Genomic DNA, 17,669 nt, shown 5'->3' on the forward strand with positions numbered 1-17,669 from the left:
GGCTGCCCTTGAGCTGCACATTCATCCTCGTTGGTGAGCACAAGATCCACCATAGCCCTCTCCTCCCTGGCTCCTTGTCTGGATTCCTTTGTGCTGCCAGCCATTCCAGCCACAAAATGTAACAGCACAGGCTTTCCTTTGCAAATAGCTGGCAGCAAAGCATTCTCCATATTTACCAAGCAGAGTATCTGTTAACAGAGGAGGTCCCTAGAGAGGCATCCATGAGCTACTATTGCATTCCAAAAACTTCCACCAAAACCTTCCTCATCCACGAACGGTAGATTTTACAGGGACCATTTGAGTTCACATCCATCTTCAGACACCAATCTTCCCCAAAATCTTTGCCAGTTCTTCATAAAAAGCATGTTGAAGAGGATTCCTGCAGGATTCCTCTCTTCCCTGGAATGTTCACATAGATAGCAAATGGGAGACTTTCAGGACCTGGTAAAACATGGAGGAAATACTACAAACGACCCTTTCCAGACCCACTGGAACTAGTCCTTAATAATGCAAAAAATGCAACTTTCATTCATGATCTGACCTCAATGCTATAAAGAAACACAGGAGTCCACGGTGATGATCCAATTTGATTCTGCGTGTTGATTAACAGTTAATTGCAATATCTGATGTTACGTACACAGGTTGGGACTGAAGAAACCCAATGGCATAACTATATTCCTAGGCATGTCCTGGATGTTGCTGCCTCTACCACAGCACCATGGTAGAACATTAGAACATGCACTGCAATCACTCCTGGACAGGAGGCACTAAAACAGAAATAAACACATGCAAGCCACCCTCTTCCACCCAAATCACAAACAGTTAAATTCCATCCATCACAAATCTTTCCAGTGTAAGAGGATATACAGTTGCATTAAAGGCGACAATGATGGCATCTGTTCAAGATGATTCCAAACACGGCTGGGCACAGGAAAATCAATGGATTTCCTTGGAGGGACAAAGAACCAAATGAAGATGCCTCATCATAGTCCTTAGATACGAACAATAATACAGGCCAACTCCAGAGCACGAGCAGTCACCTAAGACGCAGGACAGGTACAGCGAGCTGTATCTCTTCCTATGGCCACAGCGCTCCTGCACCTGCACCTACCTCCTGCACTGTCACTTTTTGTCTTTGGTCACACACTGTCTCAAGCACATGCTTCCTTTGCACCCCTGGCAGAGTACAGGACAGTGGGACTTCATCATGGGTGGGCAGTTAAACATGCTGGAGATCAAGTCTGCCAATATAGGGAGAGCGGAAGGATCCCAGGTAAAGGTGTCCATTGTGTTCATGTGCCTCACTGACATAAGCTATTGTCACTCCGTTGGGATCATGGAAGCTTCTTTTGTAGGATCCTGTTTCATTGAGTTCAACAACAAGGCTATATTTGGGTACAAGCTTTGTCACAGTTTCCTGACTCAGCAACTGAAAGAAAAGAAAAATAAAATTAACCAAAGGTTTTGTTCTCCACACTGATCTCAGACATTTATACAGGCAAAGACCACTCCACACTCCTCAGAAGCAGCAGCTAAGAACACATTTTGAGTAAACTCTCTTACACAGGGTTAACACATTAATATCTGAAAAGCCAACTTGAGAAGAAACAAAAGGATCAGCAGATGCTCACTCTACTTGAGAGGCAGGCTGAAAGGCTGCCCACAAAAGAGACAGCAGCTTGCTCTGTGCAGCTGATGCCAAGCTCCCCACAGAATCACTCAGTGCTCCTACAATGCGCCAGGAGAGACATGGACAGCACAGAGCTTGTTCAGCTGGAATGGAATCCCAAGCACTGCTTGCTAATTTTTATTTTTCAAGGACAAAAGTATTTTCAAGTCATTGCATTGTTTAAAAAGCACCATGCTGTTTCTTTAGCCTTTAGAAAAACACATTATCCTTGCTCATCAAAGCAGGGTGACACAAAAACAAGCATAGTGAACCAGAACAAAATGTCACCTAACACCATCCACAACATACACTCTGTCTCCTAGGGTGCCTAGGGCAGTCTTGGGAACAGCTTTCACACTTCCCAAATGCTCTTCAGACACCTCGCAATGAGCAATTTAGGCACTTCAGGTGAAGTCTTCACATATCCAAACGTAGATCCTGTCTTGCTGAATGGTTAGAGATAGTCTCTTTTTCTTTCCTAAGATCAAGATGGAAGGCAACTTAAGAGATGTGTACCTGCTACTCAAAGAAGCAAATGTTAAATTTTTCTGCCTATATAAGGGCTGTTCCACTAGGGGAAAGCAACAACAGTTTTAACCACAGCACCTAATGTTTTTTTAAATCTTCCTGTAAAGAGGAAGAAACAGGACAAACAAATACTAATCACTTCCATTCCTCTACTAAAGGTGATATTTTTTAAAAAAAGTTCTCTTTAGCATTTTTTTTTTACCTTAAATATCATCCTTTTAATCCATGTTTTTTCAGATAAGAAGTCCAACAAAGAAAATCCAGGATTGGGTCGCACAGCTGCCATAGCTACCCAATATCCTCCAGAGCTGCTTAACCTGATATTGTCTGGAAGACCAGGCATATTCTCAACAAACATATCTGCTCCACCTTTCATCAGCCCAGACACATAATACCTGAAAGTTATAGATAATAGATTAGAACATCTTAACTTAATCAGTTTAAATAATAAACAAGAGTCCCAAGATTAAAAAAAAAAAAAAAAAAAAAAAAATTCCCATTATTTTGGTACAGGGAAATACAGCACTGCCACATCCTTCTCCCCAGGAAAAAAAGTCAGCTTACTCCACTGTGCTTAAGGTGCCCACAATTAAAAAAAAAACAAACCAAAGCCAACAAATTAAGTATTGAGGAAGATCACCTTCTTTGTAATTTTTAACTAGGCCTAACTAAAGGGTAGGGTTTCTTTTGTTATTCTATTCATCTACTTAAAAAATCCCTACACAGATTAGTAATAATTCTAAAGTCATACTTGCCTTCGGATTCTAGCCATGGTTGTCTCCAGCACCAGGACAAAGTCTTCTGCAGGAGACAGCTGTACACCATTGGGAAACCTCAGCCCCACCATTAAGACTTTCACTTCTTTTGTCACTGTGTCATATTCAAGGAGGCTGAAAATAAACCATTTTTGAGTGAAGATGAGCATTTATGCATCTGTTTCATTCTTCAGGCATTCCATCTTTTCTCGCATACACCACACTGAAGTTAAGAAGGTAGAATAGCCAGGAAACATTTGTTTATGAACACAAGAGAAATAACAAGGCACTTGAAACTGGCAACATTCATGAAGGATTTAGACTGAACGTAATGCTAACACCATCATTTTTAAAACAACCATTCCCTGCCAGTCCTCTTGAAGGAAAAAGGGGAATCTCATTAATTTTGCTGCAGGTCTCATTAGCAACACCCACACAATTCCCTCACCCTCCCCTGTGCAGTGCAGCGTTCACAAAGGTGGGTTTATAAAGAGAAGAAAACGTGAAGATCAAGGAAGTGTTGAAGTACTCTCCGACAGCTGAGCTTACGGCAAGTTAAATGCCTTGGGAAGGAGATACTTGCCGCCCATCATCTGTGCCTTCCATAACCAGGAACAAGTAGTCTTGTCTTTTCCATTTACTGCTGGAATCAGTGAAGTAGATCTTCCTCCCATCCCTGGTCACTGTAAGATCATTTACAAATGACAACTTCTGGCCTTCTATCGGTGTCTTGGTTGACACAAGTGTCTTCGTTTCACCTGGTTACAAAAAGAAAAGGAAAAAAAGACACACAATATAGCCACACCAAAATGCATCTCTTCACTTTGTGTAGATTTGGGTTTCAGGGAAGTGAAGAGCTTTTCACTGCCACAGTGAGATTAAGGCAGAAACAAAAGTACAGCAAACATAACGAAAGGTTTTATGTATCAATCTTTTCCCCTTCCTTTCACGAAAACCGAAACAGCTATAACAGAGCTCTATTCATGGATCCTGGGATACCAATTTTAACAACAAAACCCATGTAACGCCAAAAGATAAGTCACTGGTAGCTCTGATCCAAACAGCCAGAAACAGAGAGGAAGTGATTGCTACAAGAAAATAAATATCAAGTTCTTGCATGACTCATTTCATCCAGACAGCTTCAAATCACTTTATAAAAAAGACAGGCATTGTTTTGCCTGCAGCGTCTGGCAAAACTGCAAATGAAGCCCAGATTTGTCAGTGGAAGAAAACTTTGGAGCTGAAAAGTCATACCTGTATCAGGATCAACTTCATGGAGTCCGTAATAAGCATCTGCCACAAAGAGGGTGTTATTTGGCCCAACTCGCATGCCAAGTGGTCTTCCACATGTTGGCTCATCTTCAGGGCCTCCTTAGGAAACAATTTTAAAATGGTTTTCCAAACAGAAATAAATACAAGGCATTTAGGATACCTACACAGGTGTGTTGGGTCTGGCTGAGATGAAGAGCCCTCCCAGTGCTGTGCTTTGCACAGGCAGCTAAAAAGGTGTTTTGGCTGTTGCTCACCAGGGCTGGCACACCATCAATGCTCTCTCCAACATTCCCCCCTCCAGCAGGCTGGGGGTGGGCAAGATCCTGGGAGGTGACATAACTAGGACAGCTGGCCCAAACTGACCAAAGGGATATTCAATGCCATATGCTGTCAGCTGAGATATGAAAGCTAAGAAAAAGGAGAAAGGGGAAGCAATTATTATTTACATTTGCCTTTTAAAACAAATGTTACATGTGCTGCAGCCCTGCTTCCTGAGAAGCAGTCAGACATCACTGGCTGATGGAAAATAGAGAATAAAATATTAGAGGGTTTTTTCCCCCCCGCTTTGCTTACACATGCTTCAAACTGTGGCTTATAAAAACTCTATGGCATACATATGGCACATATATTCATTAAAGAAATTATTTAAAGAAATTACTTCTACTTTCTACTAGGAGGGAGTGAAGCAAATATCTCCATGCCATGTTTTCACCAGTCTAGAATTAATCATAGAATCTGTCAGGCTAGTAACTAACAGCTGCCCAATTTAACAAAATGCTTCTTCTCAGAAAGAATGAGTTTTACTGCAGGTTTTGGTGGGGCTGGGGGCTGAGTGGGCTGTTTTGTCTTTTAAATTAAATAATTTTTAATTTAAAAAACCCTTTCTTTTTCTGGAAATGTCCAACATTGTCATGAAACAGCTAGTTTCTCAATACAAAGACACCGAAGACTTCTATATGAGGAGGAAGGGGAATTCTGCAAATCTGAAGAATTTAGATAAATTCATGGAGATATTTGAGTCCTGAAGAGCTAAGAACTTCAGAACATCAGCAGTCTGAAAAATTAGCATGAGAAATTTTTGGAGAAGGCAGATGGCTTCCAGCCTTTCCACTTCCCAATTCAAGGAGCACAAAAGTCCAGGCTCCCCATTACCACTTTGGCCCCAAAGAAACAGGGCAGCACAACCTTCCCACCACTCCCAAGCTGTTCAAGTCCAATGGATGTGAGCAGAGGAAAGGCGCTTCTTTACACCTGCTTCCCTCCCCCACATTTATGCCTAAATCCAGCTTCCAACCAAGGCTGTTCTACATGTCAGGCAGCCAAGAGAGTACTGCCAAATCAGCCCAGTCTAATCACGTGAGCATCCACATAAAATTACAGAGAATAAATTATGAGCATGTCAATGAGAGCTAACAGGAACAGCAACAGTTCCTGACCTTAATTTCTAACTGGCAATCAGCACAAGGCTGTGGAACCTCAGGTGAGCTTCTGTATCATTCCCACAAACAAAACTCCCATCACTCCCAACGAACACCAGACAGGCTTTCTCAGACTGCCCAGGCACTGTTGAGATGGACACTAAGCTCCCCAAAGAGATGGTTCTGTAATAAATAAGCTGCTACTAGTTTTCCTCACTCAGTTCCAGAAATCCCATTAAATGAAGCAAATAATTCATTCAGAAAGAGGTACAGAATTCACAAGACATAACTGCAATTTAGCAGTGAAAAAACAAAAATACCATGACTAATGCAGGATCACTGCTAAATCAGGTGCAGCCACAACTCCCACTGTGCTTACAAACAGAGGAAGGGAAATAGGTACAACAAAATGCAAGGCAAAATTCTGTAGATAGGAAAGGTGGTATTTTCAAAAGTCTCTAAGTAAGTCGCTATTCTTCTGTCCTGGGTAACCAAAAAATTGTATTCCTTATCTTCCCTACACCAACCTGTCCAAGATGACCCGGGCCCCTTTAGAAACCAGGAGCTAGAAGAACTGGAGTGTTTTACTCCAGGTTCATGGAGACAGGTGACCTGGAGTCCCTTTAAAAGATAGCAAAGGGGCACACTGAGCTCCTCTGCTCTCCCTAGGGCTTTGGAGCAGAGGCTGCAGCTTTTTTTTTGCCAGGCTGCCAAGAAAGTTGCCTGGGGCAGGTTCTTTGAGTAAAGGCAGTGCAAGGCAGCCTGGCAGGTTTGTTTATCTCTAGGCTTTGGAGAATTCTGTAACATCTTTTTGGCTGCTGTTGCCAAGGGCAGCCCTGTTTCTGGGTCAAGGAGAACATTTCCTTCAGACCTCTTTTTGCTGCTGCTGCCATCCAGGACAGCTCCACTAGCATCATCCCCTCTCTCCAGGAGTCCCAGCCACTGACCCAGTTCCAGCTGCCACTGTCAGGAGAGCTCCTGTCAGTCCATGTGGAGCAGATGGATGGGCAACATTCGACAGATTTTGGACAGGAACAGTTCTCCAGGATTCTTCTGTTTTGTACTTGTTCCCTGGTGGCTGTTGTTTGGGGGATGAGGGGGTTCTGTGATCATGGAGGATTGGTTGCTGTCTTGGTTATTCTTTGTCAACAGGACACAGTACCTCTCTATCTAGTGGTCATTACTGTTATCTTGGTTGTTGCTGTTGTCTTTTTTAGTAAACTGTTTTTTTCACTTACATCTTCTCACATTCATCTCTCCTTATTGGTAAAAAAGGAAGGGTTAAAAATACAAGGAGAGATAACTCATTTTGGAGTGTCCCATCTGTATAACTGTTTTAAACCAAGACCCCTTCCTACTCACAAATTACCTCAAGTTCATTCACTCACACTTGTTTAGAAGTTCTCTTGGTGACTTCAGCTTCCACAAATATTAGACCAGGTTGCTGCCCATTTTTTTCTTAAGATAGATGCTTTTTATGGATGGACTAATGGGAAAAGGAATGTTACCTGTGATGCACTTCACTCTTGTCTTCCTCCAATGTTAAGATGCAGGATTTTCCACCAGCACATCATCCATGGCCTGGTAGCCATGACACAAAACCCCCTTGCATTCTTAAATTTTACTGCTGGAAACTGTGTGCTTTGCTATCAAGACCACCCATTTCCATTCTTTTGGCCCTCTATTCTACTGTTCTACTCTTCCTTCCAATGTACATATTTTCACAGACATGCACCTGCAATCCAGACTGAACACAGTTTAACCAACACATGCCCTTGACCCAGATATTTTCAGGCACACTGTGCCCAGAAGCTGTCACTCACCACAAGGACCATGGCCAATTCTGGCTATTGTCTGTATTTCCCCATCTTCAATTTTGATTATCTTCCCATCAGCTGTCCCAGTAAACAGAACATCTGCAAAAACAACTTGTGTGATTAGGTTATCACAAAACATTACTGGTAAACATCCTTCTACTTGCATGAAGTAGGGAATAAGGACACTTCAACATTTATTCACAGAAAACTTATTCCCTGTCAGGTTGATTATTTCACTCATAGGTCAGCTGCCCCTTGCAGGAAGGTTTCCATAAAGAGTTTCCAATGAGACTGATGAAACTAGGCAACATAAAAAAATCCACATTTTCAGGTAATCCCTTTAGCACATTGTTAACAGATACAGGTAAAAAAGTGTAATCTGAGGAAAAAATTTACAGCAATGGGTAATGTATTCTTTTACTAATATTTTACTAATAAATTAGAAGATAAAGTAGAAGAAAAATAAATTATATGGCACCTACTGAGCACCTCTTGCACCTGAAGGTTCTTTCAGTAAGGGTTAGGAATAGTTCCTAGCCTAATCTCCTCTTCAGGAGGCACAAGAAACACCCCCTGAACAATACCAGGCTCCAACTACAAGAATGTCATGGCATTAGAAGGACAGGTAATTCATCAAGGAATTGCTCAGAGATGGCATGGGTTTGTGACTTGGGAAGAACCCACCTGCCACAAGAGAAAAGTACTGGATGGCACCTATGTTGGTTAGATTTCTTCCAAGAAGAATCCAAGCTTTAAGAGTAATTAATATGGAATATACAGGAGTTATGAATATGGGATATGATATTATGCAACAGTATTAAAATGTAAATACACTATTTATTGACTTGAGATTTGTTTTCTGTCATAAAGGCAAAATGAACACCGCAAAATTCAGCTCCATCAGCAGCAATGAGTTTTAAAAGAACAGGCAGTGGCTTCTAAATATTAATTCCCAGTTAAGACCTAGTCAAATGAAAAATGGGACCACTTCCTTCAAACTTAAGTAGCTCCTGACTACATTGCTGATGCTCTCAGTCCTGGAAGACAGAGATTTTTAATCTGACAACAAGATTTATTTTGAACTCATGAAAGAGAAGAAAAACAGTATAGAGAACCTAGGTTTTTCTGCATAACACAATTACTTTTAGAAAACCTCCACACTGAAAATAACTCCCAGAGTTTGTTATCTAAGAGGTCTACTGCTGAACAAACTCTTACTAATGAAACAACTTTTAAAGTGCCTTCTTTAAAAGCTGGTTTTGTCAGTGCTTACCCCCAATATTGACAATGGACTCTGGTCCAACCAGCTGGTTTTCCCACAGCCGTTCAGCTTTTCGTAACTTGGTGTTGGGCTCCAAAACACCCACCAGGAGGGGAGGTTCCTTCAAACTACAAAACAGGAGGACCACGTGATCCTTTGCACAAAATGTAAACATTATTCAGCAACAAATTTGATCATGTTTTCCCCTACTTTGCCAACTCTTGCACACCTGACTTATGCTTTACATAAGGCATATTTTTAAAAGTGTTGCAGTAGTTTGAGCACTTGGACTTTAGTGAAAATGCAGTTCTTGTCTCACAGAAGGCAAGAGTGCACTGACAGCCTGGGTAGTAGAAAATAATTTTCTAGATTAATTATTAGAGAATGTAATTCAGCTCCTTCAATGATCAGCAGGACACACAATTGCACAAGATGGCTCAAAAACAAACTGGGTGTGGATGATATTGCAATCACTCCCCAGTTTCTCAATCCAGATAGAACCACTTTGCACTGTTAACTCTTGTTTGCTGAAACAAAACAACAAAGCACACAGGAAAACTTATGCTTCCAGAACATTTGCTTCAAAACAAAACAACTGTTTACCTTATGGGCTGAGGGTCAATAGGACAATCCAGGAGAAGAGTCACTCCAAGCAGTGGCACAGCCACAGACACTGCCAAAGTCAGGAAGGTAACACGGAATACCTTGCTGCTGTAAGTACTGCCAAAACCAAACAAGAAATAGGATTAACATTGTTTTCAGGTGCAATAGTCCTTAAAAATCTGTAGCAGCCTCTTTTTTTCAGAAAAGGAAACAGTAACACTTTTGCACAACTCCCATCCTCACCTTCAAGGTCATTTTGAACATATTAGGATAAGAGAAAGGTCTCAGGACACTGGCATGAAAGGCTGAACATTTTTATGTGAAGGTTTCATTCATGCTACAAGTTACAGCTAACTAAAATAAAAACAAACAAACAAAAAGATAAGCCAAAACAAAACAAACCACTTGAAAAGAGGGGTTTTTTTGGTTGGGGTTTGGTTGGGGGTTTTTTTAACTTGATCATTAGTTGTGGCAATGGTTTCTATCCAGCATGAATTTAGAATACAAATTTCCACTAAAACAACAGACACAGAGGAATCTAAATGAATGGCTGCTTAACTTAGTGAGCACTGGTTTGATACTCCAACCCCAGAACACAGAAGAAATTAAGTATTTTCTCTTTATCCATTAAAACACACAATAAAATACGTAAAAATTTCTTACAGGAGAAAAACATATTTTGCTATCTACAAGTTTGAGAGAAATCAACCAGGCATTTACTGAGAAAAACAGAGAGTCAAGCTCAACAAATCCTAACCTTGTACTGGAAAAGCAGCACATATCATTTTAGCTGTTCTGAACCATTCGTTGGCCCAGACAGACAGGCTCCTTACAGGATCAGTTAAATAAAGACAAACAGTGCCTGGTGGTTCTGCACTAATCCTTGGACCACTTCCATTGTTTTGTCCTTCATTAGTCAATCATCCAGACAGAAGGCAATAGGAACCACTGCCCAGAGCACAAATATCCCAACTGGGAGCTAAATACACATACTCGTGATACTGATATCAGCATCAAGGTAACCTTCAGCAAGAACAGCAAGGACAGAACTAAGCATAAGGATTTAGGCAGGATTTAAGCACTTCCTGCTTTAACAGTAGATGTCTTAAGGAAGCAAAACCCCTCCAGCCTGCGTCCCCTTGGATCTGGAATGGAGAGCAGGGTGTAAAAGTAAAACGCAACCCCCAAGTTTATAAAACAACTTCAGCCTCTGGCATTTTCTGTCCACTGTCCTTCAAGAGATGAAAATTCAACAGTATAAGATTAAAAGTACTGTCAGTAGCCATCTGAGCACCTCTGTGACAGCTGAGAACAGCTCACACAAAAGGAGCTGGGAATGAACAGAAAGAGAATGGGAACTCATCTGCTAAAGCCAACCTAATGAAAGCTCCTAAAAGCATGATTTAAGTAAGGGCCATATTTCTGATCCCCAACCAAACCTGCAAGAAACTGACAATAAAGAAAACAGGCAGGAAGAATAGGGTGATAAACAGACTCATACTTCAAGCCTGCAAATTGCAAGACCTAGTTTAGACACTGCTGAAACGACAAGATTTTAAATAAAATCCAAAAGCTTTACAAAAAAATAAACTAAAAGTAGTCTGCTCAGAATCCTTCTCAAACTCCACAATATTAAATAATGACAACGTCAGTCACTGGAGAGAATCACTGAGGTAAAGGTTCACCAACAGTGAAACAGAAAACCTTAGTCAATTGTGTCTCTGATAATTAATCCTACATGGCCTTCAGCCACAAATCTCAATAAAGCAACTTATCAGGACTCCAGCTATAATTACAGCAATTTAGTTGTTACTATGAACTAAAAAGCAAAGCCATTAAAACAGCTCTTGAAGACAACAGTAGGCTGGCAATGGGCTACTGTGGGTCACCATAGCCAGGAGGCCAGGCTGTCTCATCCCCTTGGCAGAAGAGCTCCTGGGCTGGAGAGAAAAGCATCTGTCCTCAAAAGTTTCTGCCATGGCTACCAGCCAGAAAAAGGCCAGGCCCAGGAATTTCCTCCACTGTTTTCATACAGAACAGTCCCTGTGAATAGTCTTGGTCAGTGATTGAGCCCTAGAAATTCAACTGATTTGAACACCAAGAGAGGCTGAAGGAAGGAGGAGAAGTCTCTCAAGCTCAGAGATGCTGATGCTTTTCTCCAAAAATAGGGACTGAGTGCAAACCATCAGTCTTTCATTCTGATGATCCCGAAGGGCAGAGATAAGAATCTGCAAAGTATTCAAATCAGAAGAGATATAATAGATGGTGAACAAAAGTATTACAAGTCATCAGCTACCTTATGCACTGAAAGTCAAAGCAAACGTTACCACTCCCTTATTACAGCTATTGCCTTTAGCCACAATGAAATGTTTTTTTTTTTATATCTAATTCCTAAACAGAAAATTGTAAATAGAAATTTTTTAACTTAGCCACAAACAGACTGTTCATAAGGTCAGACACACGTAGATCAGTTGAAAAACTGCAGGTTAGTCTTTAAACTATAACCAACACATAAACAGACTAACCACAATGGCACGGGACTTAAATCACACTCACAATAAACCTGTGCAGGCCACAATGGGATAACTGTTATTTTTTGGAAGAGAAAGAGAAGAGAAAGAGAAGAGAAAGAGAAGAGAAAGAGAAGAGAAAGAGAAGAGAAAGAGAAGAGAAAGAGAAGAGAAAGAGAAGAGAAAGAGAAGAACCAGCCCAGCCGGGAAACCGCGGCACCTCTCTGCACGCTCGCAGCGGCCTCTGCCCAGCCCCGGAGCAGACCCCAGCCCTTCCAGCCGCTCCCCGGGCACTCCGAGCCCGACCCGCCGCTCTCCCGGCCCGGCCTGTGCCCTCCCGGGCAGCGTTCTCCGGGGCCGGGCCCAGCCTCGGCCCTGCAGCCGCAGCGTCACGGCGGCCGCCCCGCCCGGGCACCCACCTGCCCTCCTTGGCCTCCTGCGCCGGGCTGTCCTCGGTGATGACCTGCGGGCGGAGCGGCCGCCGCTGCCGCAGCCCCTCCGCCTCATTCATCCCGACCGCGACCCCGGCCCGCGGCCGCCGCCGCCGCCGCGCACCAGAACCCCGCCCCGCCCCTCACGCAGGCCACGCCCCTCACTTGGACCACGCCCCTCACCAGCGGGCCACGCCCACCACCCTGGCCACGCCAATCATCACTTGACCACGCCTATCATAACTTGGTCACGCCCATCCCCACTTGGCCACGCCCATCCCTCTTGGCCACGCCCATCACCCTGGCCACGGCCCACTCGGGATCGCAGAAAAACTTTTAGCGACCCCCCTTGTCCGTGGCGGGTGCCCGGCGTGTGCCAGAAATTATTTATTTCCATGAGAAAGTTTTGGGATTTTTGTCATTTGGATACACTGTCATATACAGTGTTGCTTATTCACCAAAACCTCAATTAGAGACATTTTTTGGGATTTTTGGCATATGTGTGAGCTTTTTAAAAATATTTCACTAGCAGGAAAGACTTGGGCAGAACAGTGTTTCCTGTCACCTTTCCTTTGTAAACACAAGAAAGGCACTACTAAATTTCCTCTCTAATATGAAAGTGTCTTCAACAAAAATAATATGATTTTCTGATACACTAAATTTTCACTCACTCTCGCTCTAGTCAAGTTACTTGGGTTTCCTTTTCCTGCTTGAAGCCAAGATTTGGCTTCAGACTCAGGAAGCACCTCTGAGTGCTGTGTGACAGGAAGCACCTTCTACGAGGAGTCAGCAATGTGTAACTCCCTGCCAGTCCAACAGCAGGAGATGGGAATCTGGACATGGGAATGTGTTCAGTAAGTTCCTGAGAACAACTGTTGAACTGCCTGCATAACTTCAAGTAGGAAAGGCAAACTGCAGTGTGGGAAGAGCTGCTCTTCCCAGCTCCCCCTGCCCTGGTCAGTGTTGGACCCCAATCTGCAGCAGTTTGCAGGTGATGTTTTACAATGCACTCAAGTGGGGACACGATTTCACTCCTTATCCTGTGCACTGGGAGGTGCTATTGCTGCTCTGGTTTTGTGTGTTCTAGTTTTATCTGTGGCCCCACAAAGTTGTTGAAATGTCATTCAGAGCCCGTGTCTTTCAGCAACAGATCTCGGCCAATGATAGCTTCAGATTATTTACATGCTGAATTTTATGTGAATTTGATTTTGAAATAGCTGCTTTTAATACAAACAAGCCTATGAACTGAAATTAAAATTTTGCTTAAAATTAAGTAGTGCATTTTTTTCAAATTCATGGTGGTGTCTGATAAAAAAAATACATTGATTTATCCTATTAACGACATGTGCAAATTTGCTGAAGCTCCTTTTGTATAATTTTGCTTACAGAAAGTTCCTTACTACAGTTAGTACAAGTTTGCTTAAATTACATTTACCATAGGTCATGAAAACCTTATCAGAAGCACAGCTTCTGTGTCTGTGGAGTGAAAGCTGTTTGGGGGAGTGGGTGTAAAACCTCCCCAGTGTGTGGATTGAGAACACATTGCACTGCCTGTACACAACTGTTTTCTGCTGAGGAAGATCCTCAATATTAGAAGAAGATAATTTGATAGTGATTTTACGCTTTTAATATTTCATAAGACTTTAATCATAGTAAAAATTTTGACAGGTTTTGTTTTCAAACATCTCTTCTACCCTTTTGCATATAACAATGAAAGCCTTAACAGTGTTATGGTATATAATGAAAAAAAAAATTTGTGTCCCATCATGGGAGTGAGGAAAGATTTAGAAGAAAAACCTTAAATTGCCAAGCTGGCTCCGTGCTCCAGTTGCAATTTTTGAGGAGTGTGTGTAGTTGTCGTACTCCCATTATGACAATATACAATCCATATTTCTCCTCAGAACACCATCCAGCGCTGTAGCCAAGTGTTTCAAGTAATTTTCCTCGGTACTTTGACGCAATTTGTTCCCCTGCCACCTGAGCAGGGATAGGGAAAAACACGATCCATTTGCAGTCACAGGCAGAGGGATTACAGCAAAACGATCGTGACTTTCCCGGTATTGCAGATGCAATTGCAGACGCTTGGTGGAGCAGGATGCTTACAAGTCGCTTGTCACTGCACGCTGTCGGCTCTGCCTGTTCACAAGGTGGAAAATCACTTTCTTTTTCACTTGTTTTTCTGCTTGCCCTCTCTGTAGAAGATTGTGAAAACGGTTCAGGTAGTTCATACACCCTTTAGTTCCCTCCTCGCCTAGGGCACAGAAAGTAAAGCTGCCTGGGCAGCAGTAGGGCCTTAAAGAACAGCTGCTGGATTGTAAGCCCATCCCAGAGACCTGTGTGAATTGCAAATGGAGATGACTTGTAATTGAAAATAAGGAATTTTGAGGCAGTAAAACTTCCCCTGTAAAATACTTCTTCTGTGGAAGACACAATGTGGAGAAAATGTCACTCTGCACAACAGCTGTGCTAAATGTCTTTGCAGATGTCCAGAAAATATATTTAACATTAATATTAAATATTTAATATTGATCCAAAGGGTGAGAAACATGGCTGATCGTATATTAACCAATGGGAACGTGGTCCAACATATAAACAGGGGAAAGATACATACAGCACTTTGTTCCTTCTAGATAACTAGATGTTCATATGACCCATGTGTCTGGAGATCCCTGAGGCTTGGACTATCCACACATGAGCTTTTCTGCTTTTCCTAGGACAACATTCCCAGAAATTTTCCTTATGGTGCTTGTATTCTCTGCTAGACCTGTGTGTTGCTAGGTTTAGTCAGCCTGGCTATGGACCTTCTTTTTCCTTCTGGACCTTCTGTATTTCAAAATAATTTTTGTATTTCTTCTGTATTTCAAAGGAATTAATGTATTTTTGTATTACAGAAAGAGAACCATCTAAACTTTAGAATCAGATGAAGTGAATTCCTGTCAGAATTACTGTAATACATGGCAGATACTTAGGAGTAGTAGTGGAAATTAATGAGCAGAGAAGAAGAAAAAAGTTGGAACAGAAAAGGATGTAAAAACCAGTTGCTGCTGGCAACACTGCTTTAAAAAAAAAAACAAAACATTAACTCGTCCTGTAACTATAATAGAAAAGCCTTTCTACTGGGAAGAGAGATGATGCTCCTGCAAAGTTCTTCAAATACAAAGATGATGCAAGGACTCAAAGCACAACTATTTCATGCTCTTTCCAAATTCTAATTTTATAATCTTATCAAGACTGAAAGCAAAGTGATACTGTAGACAGAAGATGGACATTAGAGTAATACAGCAATTTCTGCACCTATTTATATAGGCTTAACACGACCTTTAGGGAAAGCAACTTTGCCAGGCCAGAAATTTCAAATTCCCACCAAAACAAATGGGAATTGTAAGTCTTAGCAGTAAATAAGACTAAATCTGTGGAAATGCAAATCTGAAAAGGATCAAAAAGGACATTATACCTTCAGCAATCCTTGATTGTACATCTGCATGGTTAGTCTAAAACTCAGACGCAGAAGAGCATGAAAATCTACAGCTGAATAAAAAGATGGTTTCAAAGGAACATTTGATGCTTCCTGACCAAATTACAGGAATAAAACTAAGAAACAATTCTGTGGAAATCAATGTGGCTGTAACAAGGCAAACTCAGTAAAGATTACAGAGTAATCTTAGTAAAGGAAAATATATCAGACCACAGGATACAACACTGTCATAAAAATATTGTCTACTCCACCTGTTTCAATGTTCCCTAAAAACACTGGAATTTTAATATAAACTTTGTCTATTCTCACCTCGTGTTGCAAATAAGGCCTTCCTGGGGGAACTGGGTCCCCTGCTGTCACAGGCACATGCATGAGAGTATGCTGGGGACTGGGGCACAAAAGTGCAAAAAGATACCCCAGGAGATGTCTAATATTTGCAAACAAAATCCTGGGCTGCATCAGAAACAGCATGGCCAGAAGGTGGAGGACCAAGACAGGGATATGCTGGAGCAGGAGCCCAGCTGGGACACCCAGGTGCTGCCAGAGCTGCAGCAGCTCTCCTGCAAGGAAAGCCTGGCACAGCTGCACATCTTCAGCCTGCAAAAGAGACTTAGGCTTAGGCTTGACCCAACTGCAGCCTTCCAGCACCTGACAGCAACCTACAAGAAAGCTGGACAGGAACTTTGTACAAGGGCAGGCAGAGAGAGCACAAGGGAGAATGGATCCAAAGCGAAAGAGAGTAGCTTTAGATGAGGGATTCAGAAAGGAGACTTTCCTGGAACAGGTTGCCCAGAGAAGCTGTGCATGCCCCAGCCCTGACAGTGAACCAGGCCAGCCTGGATGGAGCTGTGGACAAGTTGCTCTGCTACAAGGGGTCCCAGCCACAGCACGGGGATGAAACAACGGGATCTTTCAGGTGCCTTCCAAACCCAAAGCATGCCATGACTCCGTGATTCTGGGATACCTCCCCTCCTCATCCTCTGGCAGAAAAAGGAACTTGGGACCACGTTCCTCATTGCAGACCATGTCTTTTGGCAGCCTGCAACTGTTTCAACAGAGAATGGAAAGACATGACAATATTGAAACGATTTCTTTTTCTACTTGAAATTTAAATGCTTCGCTCCTGTGCACACTGGCAAAACTGTCAGAAGAGGCCATTCTTCTCTGTGAAATGCTTTGTCTCACCCAAAGAAGAAAGCCACAAGCCAACAGTCTTCTTTATTCCTACATTGCTTTGTTTCTGATAATTTCTCGGGAATTCATTACACAGGCAAGCACTGATCCATGGTAACAAATGATCCCATTTCCCTGGGCTGAATGATTTGAGGAACCATTGACAAATGTTATTGACCTCACAGTCCACTCATCCTTCTGCAAACAAGTAACAAACAGCATTGTTGGACTGCTGTCCTGGATAAATGTACATACACATGACTTCTCCAAAGCAGTGCATCTTTCCCCATGACCTCTTCTAACCTATGAAATTGTGATTCAAGACACATCTGAGCCAGATTTGGGTGAGATTGCAAAGGAGCAAAGCTTTGGGATTTGGGCACACTTCTCTTTGTTTCTCTGCTCAGGACTTTTGTGAGCACAGAATACATCTAACTAGAAAGCTTTAGACTATACAGGATGTGTTGTGGCCATTGTCCCCCAAACACGTCAATGAGTGTCCCTGATAGAATTCCAAGTTATAAACAGCAGCACAAATGACACAAAGATAAGAAGGCAAAAGAGGAAGAGGAGAGGCCAAGGGAAGAAAGAATATGGTGAGACACTGGCACAGCCAGTGAGCTGCACTCTCCTAAACAGAGCATATCTCCTCTAGACAAGCATGTCCTGGTCTCAGATTTTCTGCTTGTATTTTTAAAAGTTTAGTTTATTTAAAAATAAAAAAATGCAACAAGAAAACCACAGATGATATAATCAA

General features: G+C 42.2%; 1 protein-coding gene across 1 annotated transcript; it reads right to left on the reverse strand.

Annotated features, from left to right (window-relative positions):
* Positions 1–574: 574 nt before the first annotated feature.
* APMAP (adipocyte plasma membrane associated protein) lies at positions 575–12,438 on the reverse strand. Its single transcript, XM_056486780.1, has 9 exons — positions 12,253–12,438; positions 9,324–9,440; positions 8,733–8,848; positions 7,466–7,558; positions 4,207–4,323; positions 3,536–3,710; positions 2,953–3,087; positions 2,400–2,592; positions 575–1,429 (listed from the first exon to the last, which is right to left on the reverse strand). Exons 1-9 carry the CDS (start codon positions 12,342–12,344, stop codon positions 1,220–1,222), a joined length of 1,248 nt encoding a protein of 415 aa, XP_056342755.1. The 5' UTR covers positions 12,345–12,438; the 3' UTR covers positions 575–1,219.
* Positions 12,439–17,669: the final 5,231 nt, after the last annotated feature.

This window comes from Oenanthe melanoleuca, chromosome 3, assembly GCF_029582105.1.
Source record: "Oenanthe melanoleuca isolate GR-GAL-2019-014 chromosome 3, OMel1.0, whole genome shotgun sequence".
NCBI lineage: Eukaryota > Metazoa > Chordata > Aves > Passeriformes > Muscicapidae > Oenanthe > Oenanthe melanoleuca.